The 22,005-nt window shown below is 37.8% G+C and overlaps 3 protein-coding genes across 3 annotated transcripts; 1 reads left to right on the top strand and 2 right to left on the bottom strand.

Annotated features, from left to right (window-relative positions):
• Positions 1–3,890: 3,890 nt before the first annotated feature.
• On the bottom strand, positions 3,891–8,094 carry nat8l2 (N-acetyltransferase 8-like 2). The gene is made up of 2 exons (XM_072381730.1): positions 7,809–8,094; positions 3,891–6,283 (listed from the first exon to the last, which is right to left on the bottom strand). The coding sequence occupies exon 2, from the start codon at positions 6,270–6,272 to the stop codon at positions 5,601–5,603; it is 672 nt and encodes a 223-aa protein (XP_072237831.1). The 5' UTR covers positions 6,273–6,283; positions 7,809–8,094; the 3' UTR covers positions 3,891–5,600.
• A 3,222-nt stretch (positions 8,095–11,316) lies between these two features.
• LOC140303111 (uncharacterized) lies at positions 11,317–15,256 on the top strand. The gene is made up of 6 exons (XM_072381737.1): positions 11,317–11,547; positions 11,635–11,783; positions 11,906–11,979; positions 13,961–14,059; positions 14,168–14,266; positions 14,368–15,256. Exons 1-6 carry the CDS (start codon positions 11,437–11,439, stop codon positions 14,541–14,543), a joined length of 708 nt encoding a protein of 235 aa, XP_072237838.1. The 5' UTR covers positions 11,317–11,436; the 3' UTR covers positions 14,544–15,256.
• Positions 15,257–17,541: 2,285 nt separating this feature from the next.
• LOC140303112 (adenosine receptor A1-like) lies at positions 17,542–19,021 on the bottom strand. Its single transcript, XM_072381738.1, has 2 exons — positions 18,630–19,021; positions 17,542–18,401 (listed from the first exon to the last, which is right to left on the bottom strand). Exons 1-2 carry the CDS (start codon positions 18,956–18,958, stop codon positions 17,756–17,758), a joined length of 975 nt encoding a protein of 324 aa, XP_072237839.1. The 5' UTR covers positions 18,959–19,021; the 3' UTR covers positions 17,542–17,755.
• Between the last annotated feature and the right edge of the window lie 2,984 nt (positions 19,022–22,005).

The following is a 22,005-nucleotide window of genomic DNA, read 5'->3' as shown; positions in this document are numbered from 1 at the left end:
CACCTTTGTCTACACAATTTTACAGGCTACACAGTGCTTTTGTTTCTCCGTTGTATACATTCCCACATTGATGAATGCATTACAGGCAACACTGAGTTCAGTTTCTTGTCCAATGACACCTCTACGTGATGTGGGGAAGGCAGGATTAGAACCACTGACCTTCTGATTGAAAGACTGACTCTTTCTCCTGAGCTACAGCCACCCCGTATAAACAAATATTGCCACTTTCTAATTGGCTCTCGAAAATAAAAATGTAATCACAACATTCTTTTTACAACATGACTGTACAGATACTGGCCACTATCTTTACTCTTCAAATGCAGTTATTCTCACGACCACTAGATGTCCCATAATATTTGCTTTAACACTCTCGACAGGTGCACGTTTTGAGGAAGAGGACAGTGTCTTCATTTGTAAAGACTAAAATCATCTATGTTTAATGGATTTTTTGCCATTTTGTTTTTGCATTTTTTCAACCAAAAAGCTTAAAGTGAAAAGAAACTAAACATATAGGCGTATAATTAATTAATTGTATCATTCATTGATTAAAGGGCAAATATATACTACAGAGTTGATTAAAAAAAACTCAAAAGTTAAGTCAATTTATCTTGAAATAATAAAGTTTGTTTTGTAATGAGTTCATTACGTTGTTAGAGGATCAAAACAACACAAGGGTTGTTTTGTTGTGATTATAGATACATTTATGTTGTTGTCTCAATATATCAAGACTTGTTTCCTTAAGACAACTGGTTGATATATTTTGTTAGTTTGGCCTGGTAAAGTTTCCTTTTCCCCTTAAGCAGTGGAATTGCCTTAAGGTTGCCATGTTGGTTAAACTCTTATCTATGCTCACTAACTCCACTGTATGTCCTCCCCAACTATCATGACAGTCATAACGAACGATGAAATTAGGTGTTAACACAAAAACTACTGATTTTTGAGCCCACTGTCATATCCTGTGACCTCAAGAAACCAAACCTTGTATACTGATGAAAACAGGCTACAATATGTCAAGATCCTGAGAAAGCAGTAGGCAGAATTTTCGAGAGAAAGCGATGAACTAACTTACCAGGTGAAAACGAGCTTTGTTATATTGCGATAATGGGAATAACAAATTTTGTGCAGATAATTTATCAAAATAATTAATTGCAGGGAAAGTCGCTCTCAGTTTCAGGAGGATATAGATAGATTTTTTTATTGCTCTTCTGGGATCTTTGAATCTGTTGATTTGATACTTGAGCTATATTTAATTGTTTTATGTATCTTAATAACTATACATAAGTAAAACCTAATACTTTCCCCAAACAATTCACCTGTTACATGCTCCTGTGGCAGAGATTTGTCAGGTCTATTTGAATAAATAGGACATGGGAATACAGTTGTGCCTGGGAGTTTACATCCACTCATTATGCATGTGGATGTCATGGAAACACAATGATGTGTGAAAACTGTTCTTTCTCAGAGGCAGAGTGATTGTACAACATCTTTAATGTGGCCAAACAACCCAATCTTTGTCTAATTCTCTTGCAAAAACTTTCCCCAGAGGCTTTTTAGAGATCCTACCACAGTTAAATGGTCGTTCCAGGTGGCACATGCTGTGTAACTTCTTATTTAAATCAATCTCTAAAACAAAGTGGTTATGACCCATAAAAGCCACAAAGGCCATATCGATGGGAAATAGCCTTCACCAGGTTAAACTAAACCAGAATTACACAATTAAATATAATGGCTACCACAGCCCAAATCTAATATAATTAGTTGGTAAAATAAGCTGAAATAACAAACACCTGGACACTCCCAAGATTATTTATATTCACATCCTAATTCTGAATAAGCTTCATAGCACTTTCTGTTGTATTTTCATCTATAAAGTAACAGTCAGGTAGGTTTAGGTTGTTTTTCTGAGAATTGTGGTGTTTGTTTTTGAAGGTCCCTCCAGATCTCACGCAGCTTTGTTTCAGCTTTGCAGTTTTATAATCAGTTTCCTAATCACCTGCACCTTTTTTGAAAGACACAAATAGTGAGCTGGGAAAAATCCTGGGTTTTAATTAGCAATCTTCCAGATGAATATGTACAGGGAAGGGATAAATATTTGGCTAAAATCTTCACAGTGGCTTGTTAGAAATCAATTACAAGGAGATGGAACCAGACAGACCCATAGACTCTGGACCAATGGATGCAAATTGGTGAGAAAATCTATATGACAGAGAAACTGACAGACTAGAGATGTAAGTGTGCCAGACTCCAGAAGACCCAAATGGAAGAAATGGACTACATACAGAGAGAAGATCAGTGACTCAGAGGATTGAAAGAGTGCATTGGGACACATATATATATGTATATATGTATGTATATACGTGTCCCAATGAATCGTCTTATATATATATTTATACATATATATGTATAAAAGGTTCAAATCCCGACTGGGGCCTTTCTATGTTGGAGTTTGCATGTTCTTCCCGTGGATGTGTGGGTTCTCTCTGGGTACTCCAGCTTTCTCCCACCACCCAAAAACATGCATGTCAGGTAAATTGGTGACTCTAAATTGTCCTTAGGAGTGAGTGTGCATGGTTGTGTGTCTTGTTTGTCTCTGTGTGGCCCTGTGACGGACTGGCAACCTGTCCAGGGTGAGTACCCCGTCTCTTGCCCCCCCCCCTGATCCTAAATATGATTAATCAGGTATAGAAAATGGATGGATGGATGTATACTTTAAAGGGAAGGATTGAGGCTAAAATGGGATTATACTGAGGTGTGTCTGTGTCTGTATGTTTAAGATCCCACACATTTAGCCCCATCCTGTGGCAGACTAAAAAACTTACAGTTTCAGACAAAGGGATGAGCATATATCCAGGTTATAGCTCATCCATGTAAACAACACATTCTGATTTTTGAGAAATCTAGATATGTTGTTTTATGTGGAACTGTTTTTCAAGACTATAAACTTAAACCAGTGCACACTTCCAGGAGCATATTGTTATGTTGTAAACCCATCTTGTAATGTATTCATTGATAAGAGCTGCACGTATTCCACTGGAAAAATGCTAACATTCAAAACCAAGAGACAGTGTGCCTTACACTGGAGTTGTGTAGTTCTCAATCAGTGTTGAGTAATATGATCTAATCTCTGAGGAGAAAGTGACCAGTTGCTTTTCATTCCATGAGATAACACGGAGATGTCTAAGCTGCATTAAAAGAAACAACAAAAACTTTACATCTATGTCTTTTAAATGTTCCTCACATTTCTAAGAAAGGTCAAGTGTAAACATGCCAAGTGTCTCCATCAAATTTAACCAAAGAACTGTAATTCTTATAAGGTTTAACACGTTGTACCTTTTTGTCCTCGGAGAATGAAACTGGCCCAATACCTTAACCAAACATGGGTAAATCCGCTCCTAATTTTGAGCAATGTAGAGCATTTACTGTTTGTTTTTAACATATTCCAATAAGATTTAAATCCCGATAGTAAAACTAAATGCAGGAAAGGAATTGAATGATGTCAGCTTGTGTGGGAATGCCGCCTCTGCATGTTTCTGAGAGTTGTGTGACTGACATACAAGCTCACCTTTGCCCTGACATGTTCTCCATCAGCACTGATAAAACTGATCTGCTTCTCTTGCAGCGTGGTTTAGTACCTCGTCTGTCAAGGAATCAGTGTCATATATTATAAGACCTGCTGTCTATGGAAAATATATCCAAAGGAAATAGCAAATAAAAGATCTTTAAAACACTAAAGTAGATGACTTTACTCTTCTGTTGCTGGGAAACTGTTATTCTCAATGATCTAAAATCATGTCCTGTAAATACCGAGAATACAAACCAACTAACTTGCGTCAGAAACAGTCACTTAGATAAGCAGCGCCCTCTGCTGTTCGAACGAACAAACAATACTTTAATAGTATGAACCCTGCTTGGTGCAAAACTGACAAGCTTGTTAAAAAAAACAAATGAAATTAACTGAAACACAGCAGGTTATAAAACACCCCATCATGATGATATAAAATGGGTCGACAGAGGACTCTTCTGCTTCAGTTGTAGTGGAACTGTAATAAAATGACATATCTTTAATAAGGATTAGGGAAGTTATGAACATTATAAGAGTTAAGCATAAGAGAGTTGTGCTATATGTAACGTAACAAGACAGTAAAAGGACAGAACACACTGGTGTCCAAACAGACACTCCTATTATTTTCTTTTCTAACCGCAGCTGGCCGTGGGACAGCACTTGATGACGCCCTATAACGGATAAAACAGAGAGAAATGATCCATACTAATAAATCATTACAGTTACCCACAGTCATGTATACTAGGAGATCTGTATGGTTTCAGTGAGGTATCATCACGGAGTCAAAGCAGTAACCATGACGTCGGCCTGCAAAATAATCCGACGATATGCTGAAATATGGGCGACAAAGACATTTTTTTTAAAAATTTGTTTATTTTTTCACAGTGAGCATGATTTTGATATTTTGTACTCAAAATGTAATCAAATAATACAACTAATGTACATAAATCAAACTCAGAGTAGCTGCTTTACTTTCTGTGGCCTAATGGTCACGTTCATGTTGTTGGAAACTCCTCAGCCTCAAATAAAGCTGCACATGTTCAAAAGTTCAATTTAAGGATTTCTAAGACTTCCTAAGTGGTTAAATAATGTTTCGACATGACAAAAAAAGCCATGACATAAATTGTGAATAACGTATATAAATAATAATCTTCCTAAAAATAGTTAGGTTAAAGTTAGAATACTTTTTATACCTCCCTACTGAAGAGACAACGCACCTAGCCTACCAGTTTACATCAGCAGGTGGCATAGTTGTATCATTTAGGGAGATTTAAGATATATAGCACATCATTTCCTTAACGTTAGCAAAGATTGCTTGCATTTTTCATCCAAATGTTTATCATAAAAAGGTTTTCAGCCACACAAACACACACGATTCAACTCCTATGTGGATATGCAGGACGTACACTCGGTGGTTTACATAAAGAGCAGTTTTTCTGACAGGATTTAATGAAAGCTCCAGTTGTTTCTCAGCCTCAGTAATAAATGTCTCTTTAGCCATTTTACAAACATGCTTGATAAGTGACAGTGCTGCTGCTGTGCGACAGGACCAGGATGTACCTGCATGGAGCAGATATAGAAGTTATAGGGCGTCATCAAGTGCTGTCCCACGGCCAGCTGCGGTTAGAAAAGAAAATAATAGGAGTGTCTGATTCGACACCAGTGGGTTCTGTCCTTTACTGTCTTGTTACGTTACATATAGCACAACTCTCTTATGCTTAACTCTTATAATTCATAACTTCCATGCCGTAATTATGACAAATACATACATCCGACTCATTGTTAAAAAAAAAAAAAAGGATAGAAATGCCAGCAAAAGCTGGAGGTAGATGCATGGACTGGAAATGTAATTTAAAATCTAAACTATACAAGATAAAGTTTTGTGTTTCTAACTCTCACTAACCCAACTCTTCGCCTCTGCTCTCCCTGAAACTTGTTTTTGCTCGGCTCGTATGTAAAAACGTCGTGTTTCATTATGGAGTGCACTGTAATGGTTTCAGCCAAGTGAGCAAACACTAAAGAAGCTGATCTCTAAGATTTACAAGTGTTTTTCCATTCTTAAAATTGTGACTCTGGACAGCAAAACGAGCCAAAAGGGAGCATGTGTTTCTTTGTGTAAGAGGGCGAGACTGAAGCCCAGTTTGTAGTACAGGGCCACTGCAGCCATCTGGGTGGAGCTCGTCTCCAACACCACCTTAGAGAAGCCTCGTTCCTTACAGAAGTCAATCACTGTCTGAGTCATCTTGTAGCCCAAGCCCATCCGTCTGCACTGCTGTGAGACGATCATCCTGAACATCTCCCCATGTTTTTCTTTCCCACTCTGTTTGGAATTTACAGCCACTATACCGAAAATCTGCGTCCTCCCATCCACTTCAGCCTCAGCCACCCAGAAACAGTCGCCAGGTTTGCTCAGGTAGTTCCCAACGATGTCCTGCATGTCTGTCTGCAATCTCTCCCTCACGTAGCCGGTATATAGCTCGTGACAGCAGTAGTAGACGAGGCCCATCCAGGCTGCTGGTAACAGCACAGCCGCAAACACAGAGCTGATGAGGTAGCCGACGACAAACAGAGACAGCGTGATGGCGAGGTACAGAGGGCTGGTCATGGCGTTCTGAAAGCAAGGACCGATGTGCTCCCGGATGCCGATGCTGAACAGGCTCAGCACTGCGTCCTTGTCTGAAGGACGGTACCGGCGGATCGCCAGCTGCATGATCGGAGGAGCTACAGAGAAGAACAAGGAAAACATTTTACTTTGCTTAAACACTAAGTACATGCTTCTCATCACCTGATTTATCAGATGATTATTCTCTCAGTTCATCATCTTGCCCAAGATATGAATAACTTTCTTCAACGTTCTTCCTTGAGCTTCTCACTCAAGCATCAGCTGAACCTGGTTTGCTATTCATTTCTATCAGAGGAAATGAGTGCTTCCCTCAGTGAATTTTACTTTACTGCAAGTTTTTTGTGAACGTGCATAAAATGTTATGTCTCTTGCACTAAAAACTGTAAAACAAGGCATTTTTAAGGTAAAAAAACCCCCAACATATATTCATATCGGGCTAATATCACTGTGGGCACAGTAACATTTAGTGAGTGAGATGTGGATCAGGAGAACAGCCAGAGATGACAACATTAACCCAGTAAATGTTCATGGCATGGTGTCAGGACAGCTGTTCGGTCACTGATATTGCTCAATACGCTTATAGCTGCAGAAATAAATGTTTTTGTCAGCCATCTTAACAAAGAGCCTAATCAATTAAAATGATCGAAGTCGATTGTTAAGCAAAGACAACAATTATTTGCTACTGAGACAGAGTAAGCAAATGTTACGAAAGAATTTTACTTCTTTGCTCACACGTTTCTACGAGAAAGTTAATAAAGAAAATGACCACCAGATGAACAAGTGAATTATTCACCGCACCTTTTTACCTTGTGAGACATTATTTTCTAATATGATGAGTGACTTATTGTTCCCACAACCCTCTCTTATCAACTCTACAACATTCCTGCTCACTTAAACTTGCACTTCAATTCTATAGTAAGACATCACAGGGCTTTAACATCAAATAAGCCTCATTCATTCTCAGATGTAACGATTTAATCACCATACTTTTTAATACCTTTCACTGGTTGATCACGGTTTTACATTCTTGGTGTTAACTCGGACATTGTTTAACTTTCATGGCATTTTTCACCGTTTTCTCTTATTTACTTTCTTGTTAGAAAAGTAACGCTATCAAAAAAGCTGGACCCAGACAGGACTGATACAGCAATAACACCAATCTATAACAGTATCTAAATCTTTTTTCAGTGTCTTAACTAAAAGCACATATGTCCCCTTTAATATTCAAAGCACATTTGCCTTAATAATGGCTTGATTTCAATGATGAACTCAAATGTAACTTCACATCGTGGTGTCTTTATTTTATTCTATTTTTTTTTAACTTTCTTGCATAAGTTAACCTGATCGATGTACGATCAGTTACCGTGTTATAAACTAAACACAAGTGCAGGAACATTGCATGGTTTTATCAAACATACAGCAGCGCTGTCAGCTCCAAAACTAAAACAAAGTCGAATAACTTTGAGCTTTACGTTAACTTTACGTTAAACCCAGTGTTAGCTAACTTCAACGCGAACCTGTGTGTGAGCAACAAATTGCCCCCAAAACAACAATACCTCGTCCAAAACACTACAAAGACACATTACTTCTACAATCCAATGCCACACTTTACTAAAGACAGACCTTTACGTTACAGAGATGCGAGTAAGTTGTGCAAGTTGGTCCCACGTTGTTAGCGGTGCAGTCTCCCCGAATAGCCTGAGCGGCTCGAAGGAACTACGAACCTATGTAGCAAACCCCGTGAACCGGTGTTAGAGTTAACGTTTAAACAAGCTAAAACAAAACACACAGCCACGACGTTAACAAAGACATGCCCCATAAGGCACATTTCATAATTTTGTCGGGCCAAAGTTCAGCAGAGGGAGAAACTGAGCCACAGATAGCTGCGGTCAGACCAGCCCTCGCTTTATTTGGCTGTGCGCACATACATGGGGGATTACGGTATTTACGTTTGAGGGCCGCTTTTAAGATGACAAACACGAATTTGGCCAGAAATTAGATATAGATATCGATGATTATAATAAATAAAACAATACATTGTGTCATTCCCACAGTACTCGGGAATTATGGTTATAATTTTCAAAGTTAGATTTCATACATGAGTTAAAATTCCCGATGACATTAACGATGAAGTGAATGTTTTCACTTCAGGTTACACATCCTCAGAGTTAATCAAACAATATCGTTTCAATCTGGTGATATATTAAAAATTAAACGCAATTGAAATACCATGTATAGGCTCTGCTACCAGAGAGTATACCAGAGTATACAGTCTCTGGGAATCTTTTATAAAATATTAGCACAATCCGGTTTTGTATTTCAAATCACAAGTTCTTTTATATTACTAATATGTCATATATTCTGTATATATTCACATCCATATTCCATTTTTCATATAGATAGAAAACTAAGCCCATTACACAAGACAAGGACTGACAACAACGTAAGCCTGTGTACATCTATAGACTGCTTCAGAGGTTTGGAGGGCAGTGACGAAAGCCCACCCATTATTGGATAAGGCTATGGAAGGCCTTCACACACAAATATGCTAATATTTGTCACTGTCACAGTCACAGTCCACACCTTGGACTTTGTGTCCTGTCAATGAAACAGGGACACTCTGGCTTATGAACGGGAGAGTCCGGGAATGAGACAGCCAACCCAGCGGTTAGTGCACAACCTCCACTACAAACTGAACACAGCCTTCCATCTGCGACCATCTCCTTTTTTTAACTGTTTTGTTTTAGATGCAGCTAGGTGTAGTGTATGTTAATGTGCTATGTTAGTGCTCTGTTAATGAGTAGACTGACATAGGCAGTGTTTGATAGGAAAACACAAAGATTTAGTGAAGGAAAGAACACCGGGGTTAACATGAGGTTGATTTCCACAGAGACAGGTGGGTAGATGGAGAAAAATAACTGGTCAGTAATTTTAATACAATGCATAACTGAAACTACTGAGGTACTGGCTCAATAAATATATGAATATCCCTTTGATTGCTTATTACAAACTTTGTTTATTTTTTAATCATTCATTCATATCCTTATAATTAATTTCTTCTACATTAATTTGTTTTCGCATTATCTCCTAATTCTGGCTGCACAGTGGTGTAGTAGTTTGCACTATGAATGTGTGGGTTTCCTTTAGGTGCTCTGGCTGCCTCCCACAGTCCAGAAACATGCACATTAGCTTATTTAAATTGACCGTGGGAGTAAGTGTGAGCATGTTTGGCTGTCATTGTGCTGGCCCTTTGAGTATGAACCCTGCCTCTCTGATGGCAGCTGGGATGCCTGAACTGGACAGAGTGGGTATGGAAAATGGATGGAAGTTTTTTTTTTTCCATTTTTCCTTAAATGTCACAAAACTGGGTCAAAGAAGAACGATTCAATTGCAACACTCCACACAAGAGACGTAAAATGGATGTTTTTTGATACAGTCCAAGGTCAAAGTAAGAAGGTCAATAAACGGGCAGGCAGAGGTATCCAAAAGGGGTAAAGCAGCAGGCAAAATAGACGAGGCAACCAGGGTCATTAGAAGAGGAAAACTCATGAAAATGAGGCTGGAACGCTGGACAAACTGGGAGGGAAGGAGTGTAAGGAAAGGGTTGTATACGCACAGAAGGGGAGAAGACAGTGAGATACAGGTGAAACATATTAGGGTGGAGCAAATGCTGATTACAGGCAGGAAGCACAGGAAGTCAAGATACCTGAAACAAGAAAGGAAATTAGTGCACCAAATAAAACAGGAAACACATGGACAAAACTGAGAAACACCAATCAAGACAAAAACAATTTAACCTGCGGAGCTGGATGTGAAACCAAACCCGTTTCAGTTCATTATTTGCATTTAACTCTGGATTTTCAAATAAATCCTTATATTTTCTTTCATTTAAAGATATATTAATTGCTGTTTTTGTTTTCTTTCCCTAAAAATTCCCACATGCAGTTATTTTAGTTTTTCTTTTTACATTTCTGTATAAGTTTCTGTTTCATTTTTTACAATTGAAGGCAACTGTCTTTTCCGAAAAATTACCATTGGACCATTTCAAATTATTTATCCGATTTACTAATTGGATGAATGTTTTCATTATTTTAAAATATGTAAATAAGCCAGATCCTAAATTGTAGAGTGTTTAAAGATTCGTGTGGGTGTGAGTCTGTGGTGATTGTACACATGATATGGTGTCTCTGCTAACTAATGAAAGACATTCCCAGGAGAATAATTATTTAATACTTGCAAACAAAACTGATTGAAGCATTATCTTCTTAAGATCAAGATAAATCTTTGACTGCACGCTTTCATGAGAGTGCTGCAGGGCTGAAACCTTAGTATGATCAAGAAATTGTGAAAATTTTGCAAAAGAAAATTAAAGAAAATTAAACTTTTTTTTTCTAAACTGTTTTTTTGACCAAGTAATACCTCCCAACACACGTCAAAGACAACTGGGGATGAAAAACAAATATTTGTAGTGGTCTCATAGAGGTAAGGATACTTACTGTGCACATCAGGTCACGCAGAGTGGAAAAAAAAAGCCATAACCATTTCTATGTGTTTTTGGAAATTACACAAGGATGTAGCCATAGATGTCAGTGACTTTAAATTTAATTTAGAAATGTTTTTACCAGATTTCAGTTGGACGTCATCTACACAAGTCTCCTTTGATGTAATTTAGTAAAAACAGTTTTTAAAGTCCCCACTTCTGGGTGCAGTGTCCAGTGCTCAGAACATAGATGTATTTTTACTTAAGCTTGACTTTAAATTCCACCCAAAATACACATATGCTTAATTGAATTATGCTGGTACTTGCCAAGCCCGTCCCATTAAGACTGTTGAAGTCTAGGGTTGGAATTTGAAATTGCAGCTGTGATTTAATCAGTTTGATAGCACTATGATGTCTGACAGAGTTTTGTTCCTGGGTGATATGACGTCAGTCTTATGTATAGATCTGTTATTATGAATTAAAACATTGTTAATTATGTTAAACAATGTAATAAAACCAGATACAAGTCAGATCTAAGAGAGTCAAGGGATACCAATAGCAACAGCATCAATGATTAGACCAACACCGTCTTTATTTGCAAAGCAGAGATTGTTAAGCAAACATCAGGATGAACATGTGGTTTACTGTTACAGTTACTGCAGATATGAGAAAGGGGTGGTTAGAAGTAGCAGGAAAACAATTGGTTAGTGATAGCATTTAAAGACAGACCTCAGAGAGAGAGAAACATCAGAAAGGAGCCCGTACTGAGCCATGATGAGGACGTTGTGTGTTGCTGTTATCGTGCTGAGTCTCATCTCAGTGTGCCAGCCTGCCTCTCTGACCTGTAACAAGCTGGTGAAGCCAGTAGAAAAAGGTCCAGATGTAAGTCTCTAATGTTAACATTTATAACTACAAACTCCTTTCTCAGACACATTTATATTGTATTAATATTGTCTCCATTTATTTCAGCTGTCTGGGAGATGGTACAAACAAGCTTTTTCCAGAATGTCCTGTTTGTCTTCAACATTATTTGATATTATATTTTGGGCAAGTCTTGCAGTAGATATTAGTTCCAAAGATACACCAAATGTCTATGATGGCAACTTAAAAATGAAAATGTAAGACATTTTTGGTTGAATTTAAGATGCTTCACACAGTCAAAGAATTTATGCATCATGCATCTCCATGCCTTGAAATAGTTGTTCTTTCAGATGTTGACTCTTTAATAAATCCTCTACAGGTATGGCTACTGTTTCAACGAATCGAAACCTTTTTTCTATAACAACTCGTATATCAATGACATCGACAGTAACGGTAAGACTTTTGTTTAGGATATCAAACTTGTTAACATGACCGTTTCTCTTTGCTTCTTCTAACTACTGCTGACATTTTAACTCGTAATTTTCTGCTCATTCACAAACCTGCCTCCTCTCATGCTGTGTTATCAATAACAATAAAAAACAGAAATGACTATATTCCTGAGTTAGATTTGAACTTGTAGTGACCAGAGCTATTGTATCAAATAGTTTTATAATTGCATTGCTGGTCATAATAACGCTGTTATAATGTAATAGATTTTTTTTTCTTAATAAAAAAAATGCCTCAATACACTAGACAACTTTGAAAAAAAATTAAAAACAACTTTTAAAAGACAAATTTCTAACACTCTCTCAAGTTTGAAGTCACAGACTAAAGTCTTCAGATCTTTCAAGGTCCTTATTGGCAAGACCACAAATAGATTTTTCTATTTTTTTCTATTCTAGTTTAGTTCCATATTGTGTCACCGCATTTCCTTTCCACTTATTCATTCTGTAGTGGTACAAGCAGATGATACGATGTAGACAGATTCGCGCTGCTTCCACGATGCAGTTGGTAGTTTAATCTTTTGTATGGTCCAATTGAACCATGTGTTTGTTTGTTTTTTGTCTCATCGCCGCGCTGACCCTTGAAAACGCAGATTCTCCTGCTTCCTGTTTGTAAGTGACAGTATGCGCATGCATTGGCTGAAATCGTCAAATGCGCCACTGAACGACACAATTATGCATAAACAGGGCTGTACGCAGGGCCCAAAAAATACTGAGGTCATGAGTCAGAACTTCTAGGCGGGTTTGGGAGCATGCTCCCCTGGACATTTTTTTAATTCCGTTATTTAAATCTGGCCATTTTCAGAGTCTTAAGGAGCAAAAACAACACCCTCATCCTAAATGATTTGAAAATGAGTTACATTGTAAAACTGGAGAATGAATTTCATCAAGTCATGGATTAGGTATTAGGAATTAGGAAACTGTCCTGGGACAGAGGGAAAAATGCTTCGTATTTCCTTCAGTATTTAAAATAGATACCCAAGCCCTATTACACTATCATGTTGATGATAGTGCCTAATCTGTTCACTCTTGTTAAGGAAAGCCAGCTTTTGAACACATTTCTATTATAATCTTACACAATACTTCAATTATCATGCATTATACATCTGACTTTTAAAACGTATACAGTTCTGGCATAGTCTCTTCCTTTTATAGTACCTGTTCTCCCTCTATCACTGCTCCTCTTCTTGCTGTTTGGCCCAATGATGAGCTTGGTTTGGCTCCGCCTTTTCCTTCCTATCCTGTTTTCTGCTCTGTGTCGTGTTGCTGCGTTGTGCTCCGGCGGAAATATATAACAGATTCAGCATCCAACATTGAGAAATCAACACTGAATAAACGTTTCATTTTCAATCGAAGACGTCGCTGACACTTCAATCGCAAAATGAATGTTGACTCAACCGGTGGAAATTGATTGACGACTGGTACTGACTGAGTTAACCAAAATTAAACTTTGAACACGCATGTCCAAACTGAGCCACTGTTTTATGAAACATATAAATATATTGATATAAAATATAAAATCACCACAATTTAAGTAATTTAAGCAAAAGAAAATAATAATATAAATACCGAGGACGCGACCTCGGTGTCCTCAATGGTAGTTACGGCCTTGTGCATAAAACAAGAAGGTTTAACGTGGAACGTGTTTGAGTTTGTCCTAACCCCAAGATGTGAGAAAAAAAAAGCTACCTTAAAACAGCCTGGGTTGAACTTTTATGACCACCTTACACCAAACGATAGAGCCCGAGAGCGGACCACAACTCTCGTGGGATTCTTCCCGATTTCATTCTGACCATGAAAAACTTTTTACAGCTTTGAGATCACTTGAAAAATCATGCAACGAAAGGCCAGCTTGGGGTTACTATAATATAGTTTGAATGTGATCCACTCAAATGTTTGTGTATTATAACTTTCCACGTTATTTCCAACAGATGTCCCAACTGGTGATCCACATGTGCTGCTGCAGACCAGCTGCCCGGACTGCATCGTTGTAAAGGCGAACGATGACAGTGACGTTCTTGTGCTCCTCAGTAAGAAGGAATGATTTGTGTCTTAAATGGATCGATTGATTTAGATAAAGGTGTTTTGGACACAAAATCACCACAAGGCTTTTCTTTCTAATGATACTTCTTCTCCAGGTAGAAGAAAGGTTGTCACTGAAGCTGAGCTGAAGGAGTTTGAGACTCAGACAGAGTGTTTCGGCTGGTCCAAACCACAGATGTTTAACTCAGATCATGGTAAAATGTTGATATCTGTTGATATATATGTTGTGGTATATATATATATATATATATATATATATATATTTTAAATATCAACTTATTATATCTCAATACAGACTTTGAAAGCTGCTTGTTCATTGATGAAGATGCCACTGAGGATGAAGCTACAGTTGCAGCAGACACTTTCATATTCAAAATATATGAAAGGCTGACAAGCAAGTATCAGAATATACTCAAATGTATAAAAGATAGTCTTCTATACTATTTCCCTATTACTCTCCCCTTTAACTAAATTACCACATTTTGAAATGTGGCAACAGGATAAAACTTTGTTGTGAATGTGAATTCCTACCACTGATTTTTTTGTGAATTAAGACTGTCTTTGCTTTTCTCTCCTGTAAATCATGAAAACAAACAGATGCATCGCTAAAGAAATCCTGCTATGGTTCTTTGGTGTTTTACAGTAGTTAGCTTCAAGCTATTCAGTTACAATCACTATGTGGGTCAGTATTCAAGTGGGTGAAATCCCTGTACAGAGATGAATTGTGCTCTTGATGAAGCCAGGTGCGTTATTAGCTGTATCTGGGATCGAAAATTCACGATTTCCTTTTCCCTCTGTGACAGGACAGGTCTGCCCTCTTTAGTTTGGGATATTGTGACAGTGGTCTGAAGTTTTTAAAGTCAGACACAGCTGAACACGTGCTCACCTTCATCTAGAGCACCAGGATTTCACCCACTGGGATGCTGACATCTTCACCCACTGAAAAGTCTCTCGATGAACATGTTAACAAGTGGATTCTAAAATTTGTTTAATCTTTACCATCTTATAGTTCTCTCAGTTTTGGGTAACTTTCAGTAACTTTCTATAGTACCATGTGTGAAAAACAAATTGTCATAATAGTAAAGATTTTTATCTCCTATATGCACAATGTAGTTGTTGCTCTGTGGACGTTTTGTCCTTTGTCATTAAGCAGTAAACCAACCTGCTCAGGTACTTTCCAGTGATTTTGGTCCAAAGTCTCTTTGTGAGATAGCATGAGGTTTGAAACACAGCAGTAGATGTGTCCTGTACAGGCTTATGGCTGTCACACACAACTAGACGCAGACGAAGTCAACAAACACCAAGACAGAATGATGACAAGGTAAAGAGGGCTGGTGTTGAAGTACGTGCGTTTAAATGTGAGCCTGAAAATGCTGCACACAATCGTGTGAACCTTTGAAGAAGTGTTCCGCCTCTTAGCACGTCTTATTACTCGCACGCACAAACATGCACTGTACACCATATCCTGTGTGCTTAACAGGGAAAAAAAAGAAAATAATTTTGAGTGATCTGGCTTAAAGTAAAACAAGCCACAAAACCACATCCTTGATCAAACCATATCTGACTCTTGCCCCAAACATTTGACCAAAGGCTACTGTGCACCTGATTTTGTGTAATGCAGATGGAAAATTGCAAAGGTTCAAAACAATAGGTGTGAAAATAGGTGTGAAAAAGGCTTCATCCACTGAAAAGTTTCATGATGAACATGTTAACATGTGGATTCTAAAATGAGTTTAATCTTTATCATCTTCTATGTCTCTCAGTTTTGGGTAACCTTCAGTAATTTTGAAAAACAAATTGTCATAATAGTAAAGATTTTTATCTCCTATATGCACAATGTAGTTGTTGCTCTGTGGACGTTTTGTCCTTTGTCATTAAGCAGTAAACCAACCTGCTCAGGTACTTTCCAGTGATTTTGGTCCAAAGTCTCTTTGTGAGATAGCATGAAGTTTGAGACACAGCAGTAGATGTGTCCTGTACAGGCTTATGCCTGTCACACACAACTAGACGCAGACGAAGTCAGCAAACACCAAGATAAGATGACATGGTAAAGAGGACTGGTCATCGCCTTCTGATAACATAAACAGATGTGTTACAAGATGCTTAAAAAGGAACAGAACTTCATCTATGTCAGAGGGAAGGTACATGTAGCTCACAATCTGCACGATGGGGAAAAAAAGTTTGTACTTTTTCTAAATTCCCAAGTATGATTAAGTTATGTTTGTGTCAAAATTAAAAGTTATAGTCATCGACATACTCTGTTTATGTCCTCTGAGCATATGACTAAACATTTGCGTATGTTTTTTCAGCTCTTGCCTGTACTAAATGCTAAGTGAGAAAGCACAGTGGACGCACAGATATGAACTAAATTCAGGCACAAATGAAACCACACAATTGATTTTATCAGCGATATGGATCTTAAACTGTGTTTATGTATGGTGAGTTATATGCACTTTTTTTTTTCGACGACTGCTTTTTAAGCCAAAATGGCCCAAAGTTTTAGTCTGCCCTATGCCTTTTTCCTGTAATGCCGTGTGAGGTTTTGCTAAAAGTGTCCCTTTACTATTTCACTTATGCCCCCAGATGGTTAATCATGTCCTCAGATGTCAGTTTGGATACAGCATTAGTAAATTAAGTACCTAAATGAAAGATTTTATTGTATGGAAGGGTGTTATTGTGTATCATTGGTGATGTAGAGTTAATTTACATAAATATAAATGTTCACAAAGCTCTCACATCCTTATTTCAAAAATAATCTTGACAGTCTACTTTAAGAGTGCAAGAATTTGAATGTACATTCACACTGTTCTCATTTTTAAAACAGATTTTGTTGCAGCAAAGCAGAACACAACATGAAGACAAAGAGTCCTTCCTAAACAATATGGCATCTATAGTATTTCTGCTGTCTTCTCAAGACAAGGATGGATATTAGTTATTAGCACTGAGAGCATCTTTTGATAAACAAGTCTTGCTATGTGAGGTCTTGATGAGAAGAGTGACTTTGAACTCACAAAAAGAAATAAATGAGGATCACACGAGGATGGGTGAAAACTCTTAATTCCACAGATCACACTAAGTAATTCAAAGCTTTTGGATTCACTCAAATGATGACATATTTAGACAATTAGGTGTAAGAGTGTTTTAATGAGTGTGACCAATGAAATGAGTGCAGTTGCATTACTTAGAATGATTTAGTTAAATAAAAAATTAGTCATAATATGTCTGTACTATCTATATATTGCTGTTATTAAGTATTTTAAAAAGCTGAGAGGTCAGAGGATGGCGATCATTTGCAATTGTTAGATGAATGTTACAGAAACTGACATGTTGTAGTTCGCTTATGATTATACCTTTATTGAGAAAGCACATTTTGACATTTTCCCCACATTTGACTCAGTCCCATAACAGTATTGGTATTCTTTGGTTTCCTGTACAGAGATAGAACATCTTACAGAAGCAGGCCTATCAATCTAGACTGATAAAAAGGAAATGCGCTTAACAACCACATACAAAAAAAAAGTAAGTGTAGACACTTTTGAGGTGAAACAGCCAGGGCTCTGGCATCATGCAGTGAACTTATAAAAAACACCGATGTATTGTAGAGCAATTGAAAAAGACATGAAACTTACGGTTTGTAAAGATTCGTTCATAGACACTTAAACATTTAAATTCACACTCAGTTTTCACTGGTTGTTCATAATGTTACTGCTGGGATTGTTGTCCATCGTCTGGCTTGTCTGAGATCCCTGATTTTCTGCTGAACATGAAATATACTGTTTCCAGATCTTCAGATATGCAGTCTTGATTCTTTTCATTTTGAATGCATACACAACAGGGTTTACTGCAGAGTTGGCATGAGAAAGCACGATGCCAATGTAGAAAGCTATCACTGGTACAGCCCCCGGCCCATTAAAGAAAACAATACAGTTCATTATGTGAAGAGGGAGCCATGACAGAGCAAACAGGGCCAAGATCAGAAACAGAGATGCTGCCAGCTGTTTCTCTTTCCTCAGGTAGTTTAGTGACGGTTTTTGGGCACCGTTGCCTGGTTTTTGCCGAAGGCTTCTTTGAATGTTACTGAAGACACAGCCATACAGAACTGTCATCACCAACAGAGGTGTCAAGATACACAGGAAAAAATTGAAGTAAACCAGATAGGACATGGGGATCACATCCACAAACTGGCAGAGAATTGTAGTGTTGTTAGACTGAGGCAGGTTTTCGTGTTTGTACCATCCAAGCATGGGCGCAAAACTCAGTGGTATTGTAACAAGCCAACATGCAGCTACTGCCAGACAAGAGTGTCTCTGTGTTACAGTCCTTTTGTACCTATGACAAATGACATATACATTTGTAACACAAAGTGTGTATTCTGATCGATACTAAAATTACAAAGCAAAGTTTATATTTTAAAACACTTCATATTACAATGTTGAATAGTAAATCAGAATATTTTTTTTTGTTCAGGTAACACAATTAAAAATGAAAAACTATTAAAGCTGTAAACCTACATCTTACAGTGACATGAGCACAGTTAAAAGTCAGGAGTAGTCTCACCTGATAGGGATATACACCCGAAGGTAACGGTCCACAGCAATAGCCAGCAAACACAAGACTGAAACAAGCGTCAACAGGATGACCACACAGCTGATGAAGAGACAAGTGTGGAATGAAGTGTTCACTCGCCCGTCCACCACCACAGCCAACGGTATGGCCACACATCCAACCATGAAGTCAGCCACAGACAGGGAGACTATGAGGCAGTAGGTGGGCTGATGGATGCACTTACTAGTCCACAGTGCAAAAATAACCAACATGTTACCCAGACAGCAGCTAGCTGCAATGAGCAGTTCCACCACCGTGTAAATTAGTTCACCTACATCCATGATGTGTTCTTACAGGCAGATGTTCTAAAGATTAATGGTGGTGTTGAAGTACGTGCGTTTAAATGTGAGCCTGAAAATGCTGCACACAATCATGTGAACCTTTGAGGAAGTGTTCAGCCTCTTAGCACCTCATTACTCGCACACACAAACACGCAATGCACACCATATTGTGTGTGCTTAATCGTTTTGAGTGATCTGGCTTAAAGTAAGCCACAAAACCACATCCTTGATCAAACCATATCTGACTCTTGCCCCAAACATTTGCTCCAAAAGCCATCGTGTACCTGATGTTGTGTAATGCAGATGACACATTACAAAGTTTCGAAACACAAAAAGGTGTGAAAAGATTTCTGCTTTCTCAGTCTTTTTCTTGATGTTAGTGCAAGATCTGGTTCCAGCACATTGATGACTACAAAACATAGACTGTGAGTATTGAACTGGTGCTCTTTAAAAAACACCCTTTAAAAAGTTTCTGAATAGATTACGTCATCATACGTTACATTAGTTATCATGCATTACTATTAGCAATGTTGCCATGTTGTAAAATATCTGGATTTTGTTGTGTCCTCTTTTCTTTGAAAAAAATCCACCAGCCTAAAACACCACTGAAACACCAGACTGGTGATATTTTGTGGTTTGTCATATTTATACATGCATATCAATCAATCAATCTTTATTTATATAGCACTTTTCATACAAGAAAATGTAGCACAAAGTGCTTTACAACATAGAAGCAAATAAAACAAAGCAGTGAAACCCAAGGCCTCATACAGACACACACACAAACACTCATCTATATGTACACATACACCCACACCCACATACATATAAAGTAAGGTAACATAAGCGCTATCTTACTGTCAGCGAAATGCAGCGAGGAAACACCAGAGACTGGGTGACCAAATAAAAGAAAGGAGCTAAAAATAAATAACACAAATAAAAGATCATCAACAACTAAAATAAAAGGATATAATATAATAAAAACTATGAATAAAATTAATCAAAAGTCAGGCTAAAAAGGGGTCTTAAGTTTACTTTTAAAAATGTCCACACTTGCTGCTCTCAGGTTTTGAGGAAGGCTGTTCCACAGGCGTGGAGAAGAATAATGAAAAGCTGCTGAGTTTTAGATCTAACCTTAGGAATTAATGAAAGACCTGTATCTAAAGACCAGCGAGTTCTGGATGTCTCATAAGCTAAAAGCAAAGCTGATAAATAAGGAAGACTAAGACCATTAAGAGCTTTCAAAAAAAGTAAAATAATTAAATCAATCCTGAAGCATACAGGTAACCAGTGCAGAGACTTTAAAACCAGTGTAATGTCAGCTCTCTTTATGGTGCTTCAGGATCAATAACCAATACTTCTGTTTTGTCCTGGTTGAGTTGCAGGAAGTGTTGTGCCATCCAAGACTTCTGCTATCCAAAATGTTAAAAAGGGCATCAATTGGCCCTGTGTCATCAGGAGACACGGCAATGTAAAGCTGTGTATCATCCGCATAACTGTGGAAATTTAAGCCATGTCTCCTGATGACATCACCAAGTGGCGGCATATAGTGGTAAAAAAGAAGTGGACCTAAGATTGAGCCTTGGGGGGCACCACTATTCAGTTTATAGCTCCTAGATGAACATTCATTAAAACTTATAGGATAGATAGCACTTAGATAGGATTAAAGCCAATTAAAAACAGTACCAGATATAACAATCAGGCTGTAAATACGATTTAAAAGTATTCCATGGTTGACAGTATTGAAAGCTACACTCAAGTCTAATAGAACTGCAAGTTTTCTCATGTCAACGTTATATCGAAGGTCATTCACAACCTTAACAAGTGCAATCTCTGTACTATGTTTAGGTCTAAACCAGACTGGAATTTCTCATGGATATTTTTGGACATGATAAAAATCATTCAGCTGATTGAAAACAGGCTTCTTTAAAATCTTACTTTAAAAAAGCAGATTGGATACTGGTCTGTAATTATTGGGATCTAAAACATCCAAGCTATTTCTCTTCAGAAGGGGCTTAACCAACGCTGTCTTAAAAGCAGAAGGAAAAACACCCATCTGAAGGGGATCATTTGCAATGGTCAATAAATCCCTATCTAAAGAGCTGTCACAGACCACAGGACAAAGATGCAGGGTCGATTTCAATGCAAGAGTGTTTAATAATGATCAGGTTGAGGATCTCCAAAGAGAGCAAAACAAGGGGCAAAACTCTCTCCTTCTAAATCGTGACAAGAGCCATAAACTGATTTAAAAAAGGAGGTTGGAATGGATCGAAAAAGCAGGTTGATGGTTTTATTTGAGAAACTACTTTACTAAGTATTTCAGCATCTACCAGGACAAAACTTTAAAGTGTTTCCTCACATACAGACACATGCTCTGAGACCAGGTTCTGGGCTGACGAGATCTGTTCTAATAACTTGGCAGATTTTTGAGTAAATATCCCATGGATCAAGTTACATTTTTATAACATTCCCAGCACAGGGACTGTGCTCAATGGTGGAAGGGATTAACCCGATAAGGTGGCCCGAAGGGAGAGAGGAGTTTCTGTTCCTGTGCAATAGAAAGAGTGGTCGAAATGATCTATCCCAGGAGTGGGTGTAAGAAATTTAGAGTCAAATCAAACAATTCATGATTCTGCATGCAAAATATAAAACAGTAAGGGTTTTCATACTAAAATTGCATATGATAAGGCTTGAATAGGGCTTGAAATCAGGTAGTGAGCTAAACCACACTTTTTGACTACTATAATTTGAGATGGGTAGTGCTTTAGTAATGGAAATATAGAAATATTAAGCTATATTATACATTTCCCGCAGTGCAATATGTTTTGGATTTTGGAATTTAATTTTTGTACTGGTACACGTTCCCTAACACAGTTTTTGATTGAAGTTGTACCAGATTGCAACATAGCTGATGCCTCCCAGCATCTGAATACTGGCATGACTATAATGTATCTTTAACAAGTGGTTCAATCATACTTTAAAAAGCTGTAATTAGGTTGTTATTGTAGCAAATCACTGTAGGTTGTACAGTGGAGGATGTGCTGCTG

The sequence above is a fragment of the Leuresthes tenuis genome, unplaced genomic scaffold (assembly GCF_036924035.1).
Source record: "Leuresthes tenuis unplaced genomic scaffold, fLeuTen1.0.hap1 SCAF_3, whole genome shotgun sequence".
Classification (NCBI taxonomy): domain Eukaryota; kingdom Metazoa; phylum Chordata; class Actinopteri; order Atheriniformes; family Atherinopsidae; genus Leuresthes; species Leuresthes tenuis.
This window is presented reverse-complemented; position numbering and strand designations above follow the sequence as displayed.